Source organism: Lepisosteus oculatus, chromosome 15 (genome assembly GCF_040954835.1).
Source record: "Lepisosteus oculatus isolate fLepOcu1 chromosome 15, fLepOcu1.hap2, whole genome shotgun sequence".
Lineage (NCBI taxonomy): Eukaryota > Metazoa > Chordata > Actinopteri > Semionotiformes > Lepisosteidae > Lepisosteus > Lepisosteus oculatus.
In genome coordinates, this window is record NC_090710.1 from 25503250 (window position 1) to 25520913 (window position 17664).

At 34.8% G+C, this 17664-nt stretch overlaps 1 protein-coding gene across 3 annotated transcripts in view; it reads left to right on the top strand.

Moving 5' to 3' along the window:
* The window catches only part of col4a2 (collagen, type IV, alpha 2), a 103294-nt gene that overhangs the window by 19491 nt on the left and 66139 nt on the right, over nt 1–17664 (top strand). For all 3 annotated transcript variants that reach the window (XM_015364170.2, XM_015364172.2, XM_015364171.2), the window contains exon 4: nt 11621–11701. In XM_015364170.2, the coding sequence (XP_015219656.2) occupies nt 11621–11701 (81 nt within the window). The remainder of the gene's footprint in view (nt 1–11620; nt 11702–17664) is intronic.

Genomic DNA, 17664 nt, shown 5'->3' on the forward strand with positions numbered 1-17664 from the left:
GCAGTTAGAAAGGGGATGGGTATATGCATATGGCATTAGCACACACGAAGAAGAAATAGAAATAGTGCTCTTGCTATGTGATGTAAATTGATTTTGGTAGTACATACTCATTTATAGTACTAAAAGACTAAAAGTTTATAATTAAATAATCAATCATTTTCTTATACTGTATAATGTTGAACATACTACATTTGCATAGTATTTGTGCACCGTAGTCTCCCTCTGTTTTTTTCTTTTTTTAATATTGTACCATGAATTTACTTTGATTTGCTAGATTCTTCCATTTTAATGGACTTTACTTCTGCCATGATGTTATTTAAATATGTAGCTGTAACATACAGTATTGATGTAATTAGGGTTCAGAACTTCATGAAGAATGATAACTTGGAGTAAAGCTTGCCTTGTCTCTCTCCTGAAAGCTCTCTTCAATGACGAAATGTTGGTGTGGAATTTCGTGCAACTACATTACTTTATTACACAACCTGGGAAATAACAGTAGCACTGGGGAGAAAAGGTGCTGTTAGAAAAGGTATCCAAATGCGATCACTGGCTTTAAAAAGGGGTTTTGAGTTCAAAGGTGATGGTTTGTTTTTAGTTAAATGCAGTATGTGGTTTTAGTGTAGCATTCCTCTTGTGAACTAAGAGGCTGACTTTCCCAATGTTTACAGTTTCTGAGAAACTGTAAAAAGAGAAAAGAGAAAACCCCAAACATTCATAATGAAAGCTCACATTTCTGTAAACAGCTTGTTAATTAAACCTCTAAATTACTGTTATCATGGCTGTGTTTCAACCTAATCTTATTGTGGTCTTACTCGGTTACTTACACAGTTGTGAATATTGTAGATGTTTGTGAAGAATGGACATAGATATACTGTAGGTAAAGGAGTATACTTGACAACACTCTTTCCAATTCCGTCTGGTTATAACACATAGCTTTCTGATTTCTGACCCTTGTTCTTTCTACATTTGTAGGCCTGCTCTGTGTTTGCAGTAGTGCATAACTCTTGAGCTGACATACTTTGAATTACTATGAGATAAAGGTGGATGTGATATGGCAATTTTGGATCCTGGGAACTCTATTCAGAAAAAACTCAGTGCTCTAAAGGTATCCAAGCATACAAAAGATACAGTAGGTGTCTACTTTCTGCATACTTGCTACTTTAAGCAGACTTGCTAATCTTAATTTAGGTTTTAAATATCCTTTTTAGAGTCTAATTAGAAAATATAAAGGTGTTCCAAAACTACCTACAGATTACTGTAGGAATTACCAGAGACCATAAGTGTAACAGAAATAACCAGGTCATAATATAATCGATTGCTTTAGTCTTTGCAAATGGTTTGCAATTTCTGCATTATGTAAATCACAGTAGATACAGAACAGAAATGAATCAAGCTACAAATAATTAGCTTTAGTTAACTGTGAATCTCTAAAAGCTGTTATATAATTATACACTCCTGGATGCAATGTAAAGTTTGTAGCAGCGATATTAATTTTTTTGTTTTGTTTCATTACATTTTGCTAGCAATTCTATTTCATTAAGTCAGTTTTGCTGGTATTTTCACTGTAGGCTTAAGTTACTGTCAGTTTTATATTCTAAAACCTAATTTTACAGCTTCTGTGAGATCTTTTGTGATTCATTACCATCCCTTTGTTTGTTTAGTTTCATTATTATGATCGGAAGCCATAGCTCATAGGTTTGTGGTTTTAGAAGTCTGATCTAGGGGATGAACTTTGGATAACTTGAGGACAGGATGTGATCACAATGGCATGCAGTCTGGACCATAAGTCTATCCTAAGCTGTATTTTCACACAGATGAGAAAGCACCACAAAAGGAAAGTAGTGGGAATGTGTACAATCTAATTTTCTGACAGTAAAGTGCTCAGATTTTTGGACCTGTGCAAACAAACTTCTCACAAATTCCTATGACTTCAAAGGCCCGCAAACATGCCAAAATCAAAAATAGGAATTCTTGTCTTAATTCCTACTTTTGCAAGAAAGGTTTACATCACCTGCCTACGTGTTGTTTCATTTCTTACTTGTTCCATGTTCTGTTAGATCAAAGATACTCTTCAATTCTTTCTGCTTAAATAAGTATTACTCATCATAATAAGGAATTTCAGAAAAACGATATGAGATGGATCTTTCCTTTTTATCTTTCTTATTTTCTGCATGCTGATTTTAATCAATTTTTACCATTACAATAAGCTTGATACATCTTAATTCATAAAAAAATCTACATAAAATGTTAACGTTTCTTATTTCTTTTGTGTATTGGTCACAACTTTGCCATCATGAGGAACAAGTAACAGGTTTATTCCATGCTGGAAAAAAAAAGAGAAAACAAAGTTTCGGCCGTGTAACCTTCTTCAGGTGTGAAGACGCCTTCTTCAGCGACACCTGAAGAAGGCTCCACGGCTGAAACGTGTTTTTTCTCTCTTCTTTTTTTCAGCACGGAATAAACCTGTTACTTGTTCCTTTGCAGCCTACGCATGCTGACGCAGCTACCCACCTGAACTACTTTGCCATCATGCCATTAAGCTTGCAAAAAAATTGTCACGACAAGGGGAGAGGTTTGGATTAAACTCTTTATGACAAAGTCTAGCCCTCAAGAAGAAAATGAGGTTAATATCTCAGTCTGGCAGATAGTTTCCAAGTCTCAGAACAGTTTTCAGATCAGGTTTCTTCTTATTATTCTTCCAAATTCTCTATAGAACCATAGCAAGCGTTTAAGTGTATATCTCACATTAGGTAAATATTTCGGGTGAGAGTGGGTTCACCCAAATATCCATAATACAAAAGAAATAATAAAGGTTTATTCCATGCTGAAAAGAAAAGAGAGTGTTTTGATTGTGGAGCATTCTTCAGGTGTCACCTTTTGACATCCTTTCCTTTCAGCATGGACTAAGCCTTTACCTGTTCCTTTACAGCCTACGCATGCTGACACCACTACATGCTTGAATGTATTCATCCATTAATACAAGACTATAGCCAACTTAAGCAACTACAACACTACAACCATCTTAACACATAACACTGTCCTATGCTTGCCTACTGAAATTTTAAAACGGTCTCCATATCTGCAGACATTAAAGTAACTCCAGTGAGTGGAATTATGAAAGAGAGCTTATTTGTGGTGTTGTTTAAGGCTTGATTTCAAACAATGAACAAAAGTGTTCCTATTTTGAGTACAAAACAGTGAACCTTCTGGTTTCAGTGAAATGAAAGGGCACAATTTTGTCGTTTCACCCACGAATCACAGCTTCTTAAACTGGGCATTTGGGAAGCCATGAATTCCTCTGCTTTTTCTGTAGAAAGTGTTTCAAAGCTGGGAGAATGATAGAATATTACAAGGAAGGCAAGAACAGTCACAATCATTTCCATGCATCCTGTCAACATAATTGTACTGGTTTGTTCTGAGTGTTCTAGCTTTCTTTATGGCTGGTATTGGTTTTGTGATGAAGCTTTAGACATAATTCTAAAGAGTTCATTTGTAAGGTGTCCAAAACTATCATATGGTGGGTTTGCAGTAAAGCAAATTGTATTCCTATCAGTTCATGTCCTCCCTGGCTGCCTCAGACATCCCTGTGAGATCCCACCTCTTTTGTGACAGCACCCAGCTGTGATATCAGGACTTTCTGCATTTCGAGGGTTATCTTTGACCAGAAGCGAAGCGTGGGCAGAGTTAAATAAGGATTCCTCCGGTGTGGAGGATGACAGCAGGTCACAGCAGCACAGGAAGAGCTGACTGATGCCAAAGCTGTCTGTACTAACAACAGAATTCTTGGTGGTTTAGAGATCTGTTTTTACAGCTTGGGAAGATTAATGGATTGACAAATTATATTTTAATATGTCAAAGAGTGTTTCCTAGGGGATTCAGAGATAGCATAGGTACTTTTATATGATGATATAATTGGATATTTTCAACCTTTTGGATAGGGTGGCTTGATTTCTTTTTATTTTTGCAACATTCTCATCATATCGGATATCAGTAAAGGAAGCGCTTAACACTGTGAGATATACTTTCAACAGACGCTTAGGGTTTGCAATTTTAACCTTTAGTTAAAGGATTTACTAAATGTCAACTTTATGCTTAGAATGTATCAGGCATGTGTGCAATGATATTTCAGACAAAGTCTGCTCTGATGTTATTACTTCAAATAACCCATAAAAAATATGGTCTAAAATCAGTGAAGCATATACATTTTTAATTACTCTCTCTTCTACGATATCCAAGCAAGGGAGGACAGCTCGAATACCTGGTATAAAATACAGCCTTAGGTGATTAATGATAAGAGATTTAATGAGTAGAGGACTGAACTGCACATTCCTAATGAAGAATGTGAGGGTGATTTATTCAATATGCTCTGCAATCTGGAGTATTTTAGCCTACATTTTTATAGTGCTTTTAAAATATGAAAAAAAATGTTTCCTGCATATTTACACAGCACCTGTATCTGTTTATGTTTATTAACACAGAGAGAGCTGTGTTTGGATTTACCCCCAGAAAATGAAACGACTTTCCAGTTTCCAGATGTTTCTTAATGTTTTCTTCTCAACAAAGGGTTACCATTCAAGAATTGTTTATTTTTGAAATGTATCTGTTTAGTGAAATAATGTGAGAATTCTTAAATTTCCGGGTAGTCTGGGACCTGTTTCATACAGTAAGGGCCAGTTTGAAGATAATTATTAATAATTGTGATTCAAGTCCTAATGATTTTAGAACGTGAGACTTATCTCTGAATTCAGTTTGCTTTTTCCATTGTCTATAGTCACTAATGTCCTCCAGTTGGGGTTATCTATAATGGATACTCCTACTCTGTGAAACATTCACTTATACACTTGGCAATAAATGGAAATCTATTCAGGTAGAGCTGATCCATAACAGCTTCCACAGATGATCACTTAAATTAATTACATGGAGCTAAACAGCACTACAGGAAGACTGAAAAGGACAGTCTGTTCTGTCTTAAAAAACTCTGTGTTCTCCATATATGTACATGTGCAAGGAGAGAAAAAACAAGGTTTATCCAATAACTGAAGACAGATGATGAAATATATAGAAACAAAGTTTGGTTCTTTTAATATCATATTATAGCTTTAGTCATTGAGCCCTTAATATTTTGGGTTTAATCAATGCTGTTTCACTCATTTTCCATGCATAGCAAGTCTGCATATCTGTGGAACAACTGATTTCAGCAAATAAATGGTCTGCATGTATATACATGCCACAAAATTTTTATATCGTTTTTTGAATTGTCTATATTATATTGAAAACTGTTAGTACTTGTTTCCTTGCTTTTCTAATGGAGATGTCCCTTGGAAAAGGACAGAAGATAACATGACTTTTAAAGCTCTGCAAAACACCAGCTGAGACAGTATAAATCATAGATCCTGAAATGCATTTTAATGTTTAATTTGGCAGAATATAATATTTAAGTATCACATTGTTCATTGTTTATTTGTTCTGATGGGCAGCAGCCATTCTGATCATAACTGAGCATCACCATACTCTCAACAGCATTAGGAAATTAATTTTATTTTTTTGTTTGTCATTTACATTTAGCACGAAAGCATGCAACTTTTGTGGTTAAGCAAAAAGAGCTTTAGTCAGTGGTAAACCAAGAAAATACATGGCTCAACACAATCAAGGCTTGGCATGGGATACACAATCTATTTCTCATGGGAACACATACCATTTGTTAAGTTCACCAAATAAACAGTTTGTATAATCACATTTGGACCCCACACTCTCTTTATATGCTGCCTTTAAAAGTGAAGCTTGCTTAACCCTTGTAAGTCTTTACTACAGTAAACCTTTAAAGCACTTTTGCCATTTCTCCTAGTTTTATCATGCTAGTAATACCCATTTACTTTGTTTTTTGGGGATTCCCACTGTTTGTATCGTGCTTTCCCTACAATACAGTTCCTCTTTATGCTAGTGGATCAGTTCACTGTTCTTCAGTTTACTTTACTTTTATAGTAACATCCTTTGTAAAATTTATATGGTAAAATAATCAATGCTTACAGTATATCCCGTTATCATGTGTGAATTTACATAGTGAGATTCACTTTACCATCTAACGGAAAGAAAAACATTTTCACTTTATATTATTTTTGGCGCTCAGAAGAAGATTTTCTTTTTCATGAATACAACAATTGTATTGGCTTTGTTTTTATAAAACTGTGAATACAATGTCTTTTCAGGACATATTATGCAATTAACTGTATTAAATTTTTAAATGTAAATGACTTTACACCATGAATTGTATTTGATTAGATATGTTACATCCTCAGATCTAAAAATGTGAGAGTCGCTAATTACATGTAGAAATGGGCCACCACTGAGCTGAGGAAGAACAGAAGTCTTTAACCATAACTATGATGGTTAGACTCTTGTTTGTTTAAAAACACAATGTGCAGCCTTCTTTTTGTTGCCTCGTGGGTTTGAATCAACTTAAGCTGAATTATTACTGGGTGTGATTCTAAGAAACGATAAACTACAGAATAACATCTGTGAAGACCTGTATTATGTAATTGGATTGGTGAATTTAAGTTTCATAGCTACAAAGAGAAATGGGAACTAGATGTAGTTACCCCATCATTTCACTGCAAAAAAAGAAAGGTCAGTGGAAGACTTCATTCCCTCTAGAAAACAGACATCATGGGACTTGGTTAGTATCTCTATCAATCTACTGTCTTAAGAAACACCAGTTTTTTACCCCGGAGGTATTATAAGGCAAAAAAGGCAGAAAACCATTACACTCAGGAATCTATTAGATGGACTGTACTTTATGTTCCCAAAAGGTAGGAAAAATCAAACAGTGTATTCTTACTTAATGTTGCTACAGTATAGCACGCAAAAAATGTACATGTACGTTACTTAAGCATCCAACAGTATCCAAACATGTATAGCACTTTCATTACTTATCCCACCTTTTTTAAACAATGATGAAAAAAATTAAACAGTGCAAATATTTTTTAAAAAGCATTGGAATGTTCAGACCCCCAACATGGAGACCAGTATTTTGTCTTGCATTAGTGGCAGACATTGCAAAATGTTAAGAATGCTGTCTGTTAGTGCTGCTCAGGTTAATGCAATCTAAAATCATGTAATCCACATGTCTTCCAGCTATATCCATATACTGTAGACAACTCTTGGGGTATCTGGGTGGTCTGTTATGATTCTTAAGATGAAAGGTATGCAGTGTTCATTTTATTATTTGCAAATGTTTGGCTGTGACAGATAAATAATGCTTCCCGAAAATCCTTTGTTCCACTTCCTAATCACGTTCTGTATAGTGAAAGTCAGAAACCATTATTCATTAACCTTTAGAACTACATATGGAACCCACCTAGTATTCCAAAAATAACTGCTTTTCCTGAGCTCTCCCCTGAGTGTTGTACATTATGAAAGACATTAAAAAGTCAGTTAATATTCATACTGAAACAATATAAAGAGACAAAAACTGATTCACACACCCCATGCACCGTACCTCCTAAGAAAACTGAGCTCTGTCTTTATATTTTTTTTTGGAACATTGAGAAATGATGCATTTTGCAGATGCAAACTTTTAATTAATTAAGGCATTTGATATTTTACGCGTCACGAAATGGAGAGGAGTAACAGATGCACGTCTCGCTCCTCCTGGAACTAAAAATAAATTTGACATGAGGAACACACTTCAATACTAAGAAAGGAGAATACATTGCTGTGTAATGCAGAAAACGATAAGGCTATTTTCAGCTATTTAAAAGAATAACGAATTATTCTTTGTTTATGGACGATAAGCTTGAAAACATATGGATGAGACAAAACACGCTGCACTAAAACACAAAAAAAGAGTCTGAAGACTAATAAGGGTCAGCAGTCTTCACCTTCTTGACTCAACTCCCTGCGAGGAAATTACACAGTATCTGTTGAAAGCATGAAAGGTCAAGATTTTTATACCTATACTGCCCTATGACTGTGTGTTGTGTGTTCTTCAAAGTAATCATTTGATGACAAGTACATAAAAAAATGAATTTAAGTTTTTAAACATTAAACTTTTTATAAACATTTAAACATTGTTTTTAAACAAACATCATTGTTTCTATAGACTTGAAGACTTTACAAGGAAATTCTGAAGAATACTCAACTGTAGTCCTCAGAATTCCGTCTGCATTATTCATTTTGCTTTTGTTCACGTCGTCCCATACTTGAAATAGCATTGTATTTGTGCATTGCAAACAAAACATTGTTTATTGTTGCATATACCGTGTCTAAAAAGATATTTACAAAGCTGTCATGAGACGAGCGTGAGACCAGTTTCCAGATATTTGCCTTCAATTATTTGCAATAGAGTTGTTTCGCCACAAGAATGGTTCAAAACAAAAATGTATTAACAGCTTCCTCCGTTTTTTTCTTTTTAAGAAAAAGATATTTGGAATAGGAACAGGTAACAGTTTATTCCATGCTGAAAGTAAAAGAAACACAATGTTTCAGCTGTGGAGCCTAGACATACTCCAGAGCAAAAATGTTCCCTGGATGTCTGAAAGTTATTGTAAATATTTAAGCAAATTGGCCTCATAGGTGTAGATGAGTGAATGATTTTTGTTTTTTCACCTAAGTAAACTTTTGGAATTACAGCAAGCACTTATTTAGAAAGACAAATGGCAGAGCAAATGTTACAGAAGGAAAAAAATACCTTGGATGTCATCCTCTGTGTCATTTTCTATGCTTTCAGAGTACCAACAGTGATGCTTTTTGAGGTCCTGTTAGTCTCAGATAACTATAGAGTTAAGTCAAAGATGAAGGTTAAAAAGGAATAAAACTCCTTACATTCCTTGTGGAGAATTAGCTTTTGTTAGTTGGTGGCATAGAAGCATAAAAGAACCTCATCTTGGAACAAAAGAATCTTTTTGCAGAAAGAGTTAGAAAATCAATGATCTCTTTGTGTTATAATACTCAACATATTGTGAATGTAAAATAATTTACATTCTTTTGATTCCTTCTATGCTGTTTGCAGTTCTTTTACAGAGGATACCATGTATGAAATACTGTATTGTATTACAATATATTGTATTAGAGTATACATTAAAGAACAACGGTGCAGTCTTGAAAAATAATGATATCAATGTAGATATTATAATGACATGATAAAATCCATGTGATATTAAGGCAGAAAATGCAATAGCACCAGGTTTATGAGTGTGGTTTGCGATATTAATATAATACATTTTTGAAAGTCTGTTTTCAACAAGCAATAATTTCATTAGATCTGCCCATCCATTTTCTTTAACACTTTATCCAATACAGTGTTGTGTGGGAGTCGGAGTCTATCCCGGCAAGCAACGGGTGCAAGGCAGGATACACCCTGGATGGGACGCCAGTCCATCTTAGGGCACTGACTGCTACAAACACTCAAACCAGGGCCAATTTTCCCAGCATGTCTTTGGACTATGAGAGGAACACCGGGAGAACACACAATGCAAATAGCAGCCTAGGAACTTAAACCCAGGCCTCAGTAAAGGCAGCAATAGTAACCACTGCACCACACTCACTGCGTTCATTTGATCCTCGGAACACAGTAAAATTAATGATCCCATATTAACGAAGCATGATAATTTAATAGATTACAACTTTTTTTGTTTTTGAGGAGCATCACCATGGCTTTAGTGAGGCATTATAATGCTTCAGTAATATAAGTTTATAGTTCAAAATCATTAACGAAGTAAAAGGAATCAGGTAATCGGGCCTCACCATCATAAACCTATGATAGTGTTCGTTTTTTATTAATGGAGCAATAACGAGAACCTTGAGATGTGTAAAACGTGAAAGTGCAGTTAAATTAGTGATTTTTTTACTCCAAAGGGAATGATTTACATTGTGACTTACATTAAATTAATTTTATAACACTCTTTTCAAGTAAGTGACAAAGTGTAGTACCTTTTCAACTAAAACTGCAAAATCAAAATGTAAATTAATTTTAACAAGGGTCAGAGATACCAGGTGTACTTTTGGAAACTTTAATATATCCAGGAATAAAATTATGGATTTTACTAGTTTTAAAGTGTTTACAGTACGTGTTCATTTATTAGGAACTCGCAAACCTCTTTTCTAACAAGTGAGTGAGCTGTAATCAGTAACATTTTCTTATTTGCAAGCAGTGCTGACAATGCAATGTACTGTACTATTAAGTAATCTGCACATACTGCAATGTTAATGAGGGGATTTTAAGGTTTCCCTCATTTGCATGCAGTCCAGGCAGCTGAGATGGTAGGTAATCTCATAGCTTGCAAGTCTGATGCACTGGGAATAAATCTGACTATCTAATGCCTTGGTCTGAAAATTTCACATATTTGCATCCAGTCTAGGTTGATTAAAAAAAACATAGAACTTTTATGATTGGGATATCACCTGTGATAGGGACTCACTATTGCATTAATTAACCTATGTCTTTTTTTATGTGAATAAAAGAAACCATCAATATACCTGTTAATTGTATGTTCCAGAAGCACATTGCTACCATGAGGGGAAAAAAAATATTTTAATTTATAATTTATAATAATTATCACACATTTATGAAATTATCTTCTATTTACAATAAACTAGATAAGTTAAAATCAGATTGTTGATTATATCCTTATCGCAAATAAGAAATGATTGCATAATTACAAGACACAAACTGTCAATGCTACAGAATTTGAGCGGACTAACTGTACTTTCAAATGGTGTTTAGTCATAATGAAATCTTGCAGTTTTTCAGTTCTATCATGCAATTGATTTCACAGATTAAAGTAAGTCAATTAATGATAATGTAGGTATTGCATGACAAGTGTGCTATCTCCTAATTATCACAAATTGAGATAATTTACTATCTTGTGATAATGATGTTATTTTTCTATCTTGTAATAAGATAATTTTCAAGTAAATAAGTAATCATTCCATAATTTCACGATAATTAATTGAGAATTATGAGATGTACATTAAATATTTTTCCTTGATGGCAGCAACAGAATTTCATAGTATGCAATAGCAATTTTCAATGTAAAGTCGTACATGAGGGTTTTAGACCTGTGAGAACTATATTTCTTGCAGATGAACCAACAGGTCACAGACAAATGCTGTGTCCCTTTGTTGCTTGTGAAAGTTGGTGTGAATTTCCAAAAAATAATTAAAGGGAAAGGAAAGAGAATTGTTCTCTTGTTAAGCAGGATAAATTGCTCCCCTTCTATGCGTTTACTTATTAGTTTTCACCAGGCTCAACTTTCGACAGGTTTCATCATTTGAGTGTATTACAGTCAGTCTTGAGTAATCAGTTAAATCAAACTTACATCAAAATCATGTCAAGAAATCCTTTTGCTTCTGTTAAAAACAAACATGCATAAATAGAATACTATGTTTCTTTTGATGCTTACTATATTGGTGCAAACTATAATGTGACTGTATAACACTCTTTTCTGTGTATTCTTTTCCAAGGACATGTGCTGTATGAATTACTTGAATTAAATGCAAATACCAGGGCTTCAAATCTCAGAAATGTTGATCAATCAACAAATTACAAATTAGCGACAATACAGCTAACTGAAAGCTCTGTTTGCTACCATTGATGGAAAATGTTTTTCCTTATGTCTTGCAGGGTGGAAAATCATACTCTGGGCCATGTGGTGGAAGAGATTGCAGTGGAGGATGTAAATGTTTTCCTGAAAAGGGTGCTCGGGTAAGTAATCACTTCAACTGCATTTTCTTCAAGGGCCACTGTGAAAATCATACACTTGCCACACCAAGCAGAAGCTGCAGATGAAGCTGATGGTTTGCTAAAGGTAGCAGACAGTGCAGAAAGCTGCTATAGCATGAAACAGTAATCTTTAATCTTGGGCTTGAAAAGCCACAGTTCTGTAGGTTTAAATACCTCTGTGACTAAAGGCTTGGAAAGAGTAATAATTTGGGTTGATAAGTTAACAATTGATTTAGGCAAGTCACGCAAGACCAAAAAGACAAAATGGGTACAAAAACACATTTTGCTACTGACTTCATACAAAAGGGTATCACTGTTACAAACAGGCAACATGAGACATATTTGAGTGAAATAAACTATCACTGATGATATGGGTCTAAGATAAGTATGATTTACTACTGAGATGCTGTGAAAATCTATCTTCTTCATTTGAAAAAGGCTTAACAGTCAAACCTTTTCTTTGTACTTTTCAGCATAACCATTACTTTTTCATTTATATGTATAAACAAAGAATGATCCATAAGACATATGTTTACAAGTTTGATTCTGCTGTTGTATCACGGTAAACATACTTTTAAGATGCAGCATTTCTGACGTATGCATTTTCCCTCAGACATAATACCTGCATCTTGCTGAGTCAATGTACAAATAAAAATGTAAAAAGGTTTTTGAGGATCTGAGCTTGTGTTATCAGAACAGACCACTATGTGCACAGACTAAACATCCACCCTATAATTAACAAAGGCTGAAAGCGCAGGAACATCTTTGGATAGCATAAACTGATGGAAGACACTACCATATCTGTTTACCAAGGCCAGGCATATTCACTGCTTATTGACGTCTCTGTTGAGAACCCCAAAAAGCTACATTTTGGTACAATGAAAGCTGTCCATCTGTTCAGCAATGAGATATTCAGGGCGTTAACTAACACTGTTGCTGGTTTTGGGGAGCTAAATGTTAGGTCAGTACAGGCTATTTTACACAACATTTTTGCTTTACACAGTAGGGCTACTTTTAACAAACAGCCTTAGGACAGGAAAAGGTGGAAAAGAAAAAAATTATCTTCCATTTGAAAGTCACCATTAGCACCAACACTACAGATCAAACAGCAGTGTGCAGGTACAGTAACTGCAGCGCAAAGCTTTGACCTTGTGCAACCTTCAGTGGAAACAGTTGCTGGATAATGTCAGTTTGAACTGGGCAGGTGAATACTAATTAGTGAAATTCCTTTTCTAACCATAAATGTTTAATAAATGCTTAATGAAGCATTGAGGGAGTTGCTTTTAGTTACAATTCTAAAATTACGTCTTGGAAAGAAAATAAAAATTCATTAACTAGGTGATTAAATACCAATGGTTAGGGTGCTGGTGAACTATTACATCAGGTCAAATCGTGATCTTCTGTATGTTTTTTTTTTCTGTTTCTACAACAAAAGTAGTTTGATTCCTCTATGAAAGGGTTTCTGTGACAAGTAGTGTATAAAGGGATGCCCTCCAGTCATTTCCCTAGATTTTGTTCTTATTATATTTATGTTCTTATTATATTATGGAAGTATGTCGCTGGTTTCTTTAAAATATTTCATCAGAAAATAGTGTATTGTCCATGATATGAATGAACGGATTAAAAGCTGTCAACATTTATTAAAATATATTATTGATAGTTTGAATAATGATTCAACAACAATTAAAATATGGATTGAAATATGGAAGTGCCTTATAATGTATAAATTGAAAGGTATATACCTTTTTGCACTGTAATTACTGCTCCAAACTGCTGCCCAACCTTAGAACGCTAGACAGGTTAGAGCAATGAAAACTAAAAATCACAAAACCTCTTTGGGTTTTAAAGTAAATCAAACAGACAGCTATCAGGAAGCTTGTGAATTAGATGGTCTTAAGTATACCTTTAGGATTTGTGGAAGACTGGGAAGATTGTCTATGACTGCATTGCAGGATAAAGCTTAAAGCTGGTTAGTATTTACATTTTTGTTAGTTCAAGTTGGTGCATAACAGTTTAGAGACTCTGAAGTTGCAGTGTAATCCCTACCCTGTAGCAAACACTTAAAAATATACAGCAATAATACTATGGCGTTAGTATTTTTCTCCCTAAGAACTTAAGTGCTTTGAAAACCTCACAGCATAAAAAACTTATAAAATATTAGTCTTACTTGTGTATTGTATACACCTTCTGTGTTTTATATTTCATTCTATATTGTAAAAATTTCAAACCGCTATCTAGACAAAAAATACTTGATAATTTTAATCAGTAGCAACAAATTAATAAAAAAAACAACTAAGGTCATTTTAATTAATTAACTTTATCTTGTGTTTATTATTGTGTTCCTTCCTAAATTCCTTCCATTTTTTCTGCCACTATATAGAGTTAAAATGTACATGTGCAAAGAATGTTTGCAGATTTTTGTGTAATTTTATTTTAATGTCTTGTTTACAAATGTGAAAAACAATGCATATTTCCATGCAGAATGTTAAGATAGCATAACAACCATCCAGCCTTAGGTTTACATTATGTCTCTCTATCATCATCTGCTCATGTATGCAATTTATTGCAGCTGGATGTACTCTTGAGATTTTCTTCTGTTGAGCCAGTTAGAGATTGAATAGTAAAATTGCCTTTTTTCTTCAGTTACTTTCTTAAACATGGGTAGCTTGGAGAGAACTTTACAACTTCTTGACTTTGATAAGTTACAAAAGTAAACTCCTGTATCATGCTAAAGGAATTCAGTGAATGTGTGATGGCTCCATTGCATCAAAGTATTGACTGAAATTGTCACTCGTAATCTGTATTCTTTGTCATTCTTCGGTGCTTTTGTTTCTATGAACAAAACAAATTCAAGAAAAAATCTTATACTTCCTTTAAGACATATCCACAATAATAATATATTGTTAAATTGTGTTTTATAGTTTGAGATTACTTGAATGGAAAGTTTAAAGATATTACTCTAAAGGTTCTTTCTTTTTTATTTTAAATGTACAGAACACAAGACACTACAGAGCTTTTTATTTCTATTTCTTGAACCGAGGCCAAGTCCACATCCTTCCTTTTTACACATCTTCTGTTTAAAGGATTTGTAAATTATACAAGTCGGGAAAAATACGTCGCAGATGTCTGGCTGTAGTTACTTTTGCCTAACTACAAGCACCTCTGTGATGTCATTATATCTGGATTACATCTTGTTAGGCCTCGAGACAAAAAGTGTACAAGTGAATGTTTATCATACTTGTAAACAAAGAAATATGAAAAGACGTTATTTAGTCTGTGCCATAAAAATGTTTTCAAGAAGAACCCTGCTCCAGGAGGGACTGTTATTCAATGCATGAGTCATTAAGGGTATATACAGTTTTTTTATAAACCATTCTAGAAAGTTCCTTTAGTATAAGGCCTTAAGGTTATAAAGTCTCCCAAAATTTACCTGCTGGCATCAAAACAGATGGGGAAATGAATGTGAATATTTAAATGACAATATGCTCGACTAGCAGTTTCCCATTCATACACACAAAACATAACCACATTTTATTTCGAAATCAGTTCCTGTTATCTCTAGAAAATCAGACACAAACACAAACTCTGAAGGACTAACGTTATGTTTTCTGTTTATTTGTACTTAGCTGAGCGAAAGAGCGCTGTCTGTCCGTCTTCTTTTCCCGCGTTGTTGCAGTCTGACTTCCGGGTATGGTGGCCTCATTGGTCCAAACCCGATACCTATTTTCAGCTTGGCTTTGTAGCGTCAACGCTGAGCGGTGCATGCGCACATCTTCCGGTATAGGAAGTACCATTTTTACAGATACAGTTAAAAATGAGTAAAAAAAATTCTTCAGGGTTGGGATTGTTTTGTACATGTATATTATATTGTTTAAAGGAACGAATGGATCGTTGTGGCTGGAAATAAGTTTCTCATGGGAAATGCAGCTCAATATTTTTTTATGTAACAGTGGTACAGTCCGAGGGGGCAGGGCTATACTGTGCCTATTTAGGGGGCGTCTTCGGCAGGCTTAGGGAGAACTGATAGGACAGAAGGGGTGGGGCTATTGGTATGGAATTCTCTGAGGAAGCGTTTGAGGTTTTTTTGTGTGTATATTTGTTCCACTTTGTTAGTTTTCTACTATATATAATAGTTTGTTGGTTTGTGGGGAGCACTGTCCTAATAAATCATCACTTTTGCACCTAAGTGCTATTGCGGCTGAGCCATTGTCCTGTTTTAAAAGACCTCACTTGGGCACCCCTCCTGCCCTCCCTGTGATAAATGTGATTGGCACTTGTAATTGAACATAGTGGGACACCGTTGGAAAGGTGTAAAAACATCTGCAAGGCACTTTAGAGAATTATAAAAATGTTAAATAAAAAGTTAGTTGTTCTTACAGATGGAAACCTTGGCAAAAAAGTGGAATTTTATTCAAGAGTGCTTTTCCTGTCCCATCCTGTCCTTTGGATGTGACATAAAACTGGGATCCTGACTCTCTGTGGTCATTATAAATCCCAGGGTGTTTCTCGAAAAAAAAAAGTAGGGGTGTAACCCCGGTGTCCTGGCCAGATTTCCCATTGGCCTTTACCAATCATGGCCTCCTAATAATCCCCATCTATGAATTGGCTTCATCACTCTGCTCTCCTCCCCACTGATAGCTGATGTGTGGTGAGTGTTCTGGCGCACTATGGCTGCCGTCGCATCATCCAGGTGGATGCTGCACATTGGTGGTGGTGGAAGGCAGTCCCCATTGCCTGTAAAGCACTTTGAGTGGAGTGTCTAAAAAAATGCTATATACTTTAAGTGCAAGGAATTATTATTGTTCCTCTGGAAGAGAAAGTCTTGTCTCCTATGAAATGCAGTCTGATCTGATCACACTGGGTGCCAACAGAAATACACTAGGTGTACCAGGAAGGACAACCTGTACAGTTCCACAGTTGCATAAAAACTTGTCAGTATTCATAATTTTGTGTGTTGTGGCAGTATTCTTCAGGGATATTTGACAAATATGCAGTGAAAATGTTTTGAAAGTTTTATTGGGAAGTGTGCCAAATCCATTCACACTGATCAAAAACATACTGTACATTAGAAGACATATCTCAGTAGTTGTTTGGAGAGACCTCTTAACATGCATATATACAAACTATATTTGGATAATTAAATATGCAAACTTCACATTTACAGTAAATATCTTCATTTAACATTTATTCTCTCCAGTTTATTATTAATAAATAGTAGGATTTCCTTCAAGTTCATTTAAGCTTCATATGCAGTTTTCTCTTCTAATTCCATAAGATCGCACATTGACCATGGAAAATGAGGAGGAATACCTGAAAGACAACTAAAGTCTGCAAATATACCCAATGCCAAATATTTGATTCTAAGAACACTGGTCTTTGGCATTGATATTGAGATAATTTTGATGTTTTCAGTTTTCTTGGTTAGCTTTCTGTGACAAAATAAAAGCATCTGGGATATGAACCAAAGAATGTTTTCAATATTTCAAATGTCAAAAAGAAGTTAATACTGTTTTAAAACAGAGGTAAAAGTACAGCTATTCCTCTAATAAAGACTCGAGGTCTCTAGGCTTCTTTAATGTCATTCAGTTACAGCCTATCTGAACAGGAAGGGAGAACTGAAAAGCTGGCTCAAAGAGCACATTTTTTTACCTACAAAGATAGGTGCATAACTTTAAAAATATTCAAATAAAAGCACATGGAAGACCATCAGAATGCTAAATAGCACTAAATATAAGCTATAAAACATTGGGTAATATCTCCCTTTTCTCACCAACACTAACTTTCTCACCAATGAAAAATGCTTTAAAATCTGTTTTTTCCCCAAGTCACATAACATCACAAGGCAATTTTAATGTAACAGGAAGCACATCTGCACACTGTCATTTGGTGTATCAGATGTATTGTGAGAAAAAACAGCAACATTTCAGCAAGTCTAACTTTTTTAA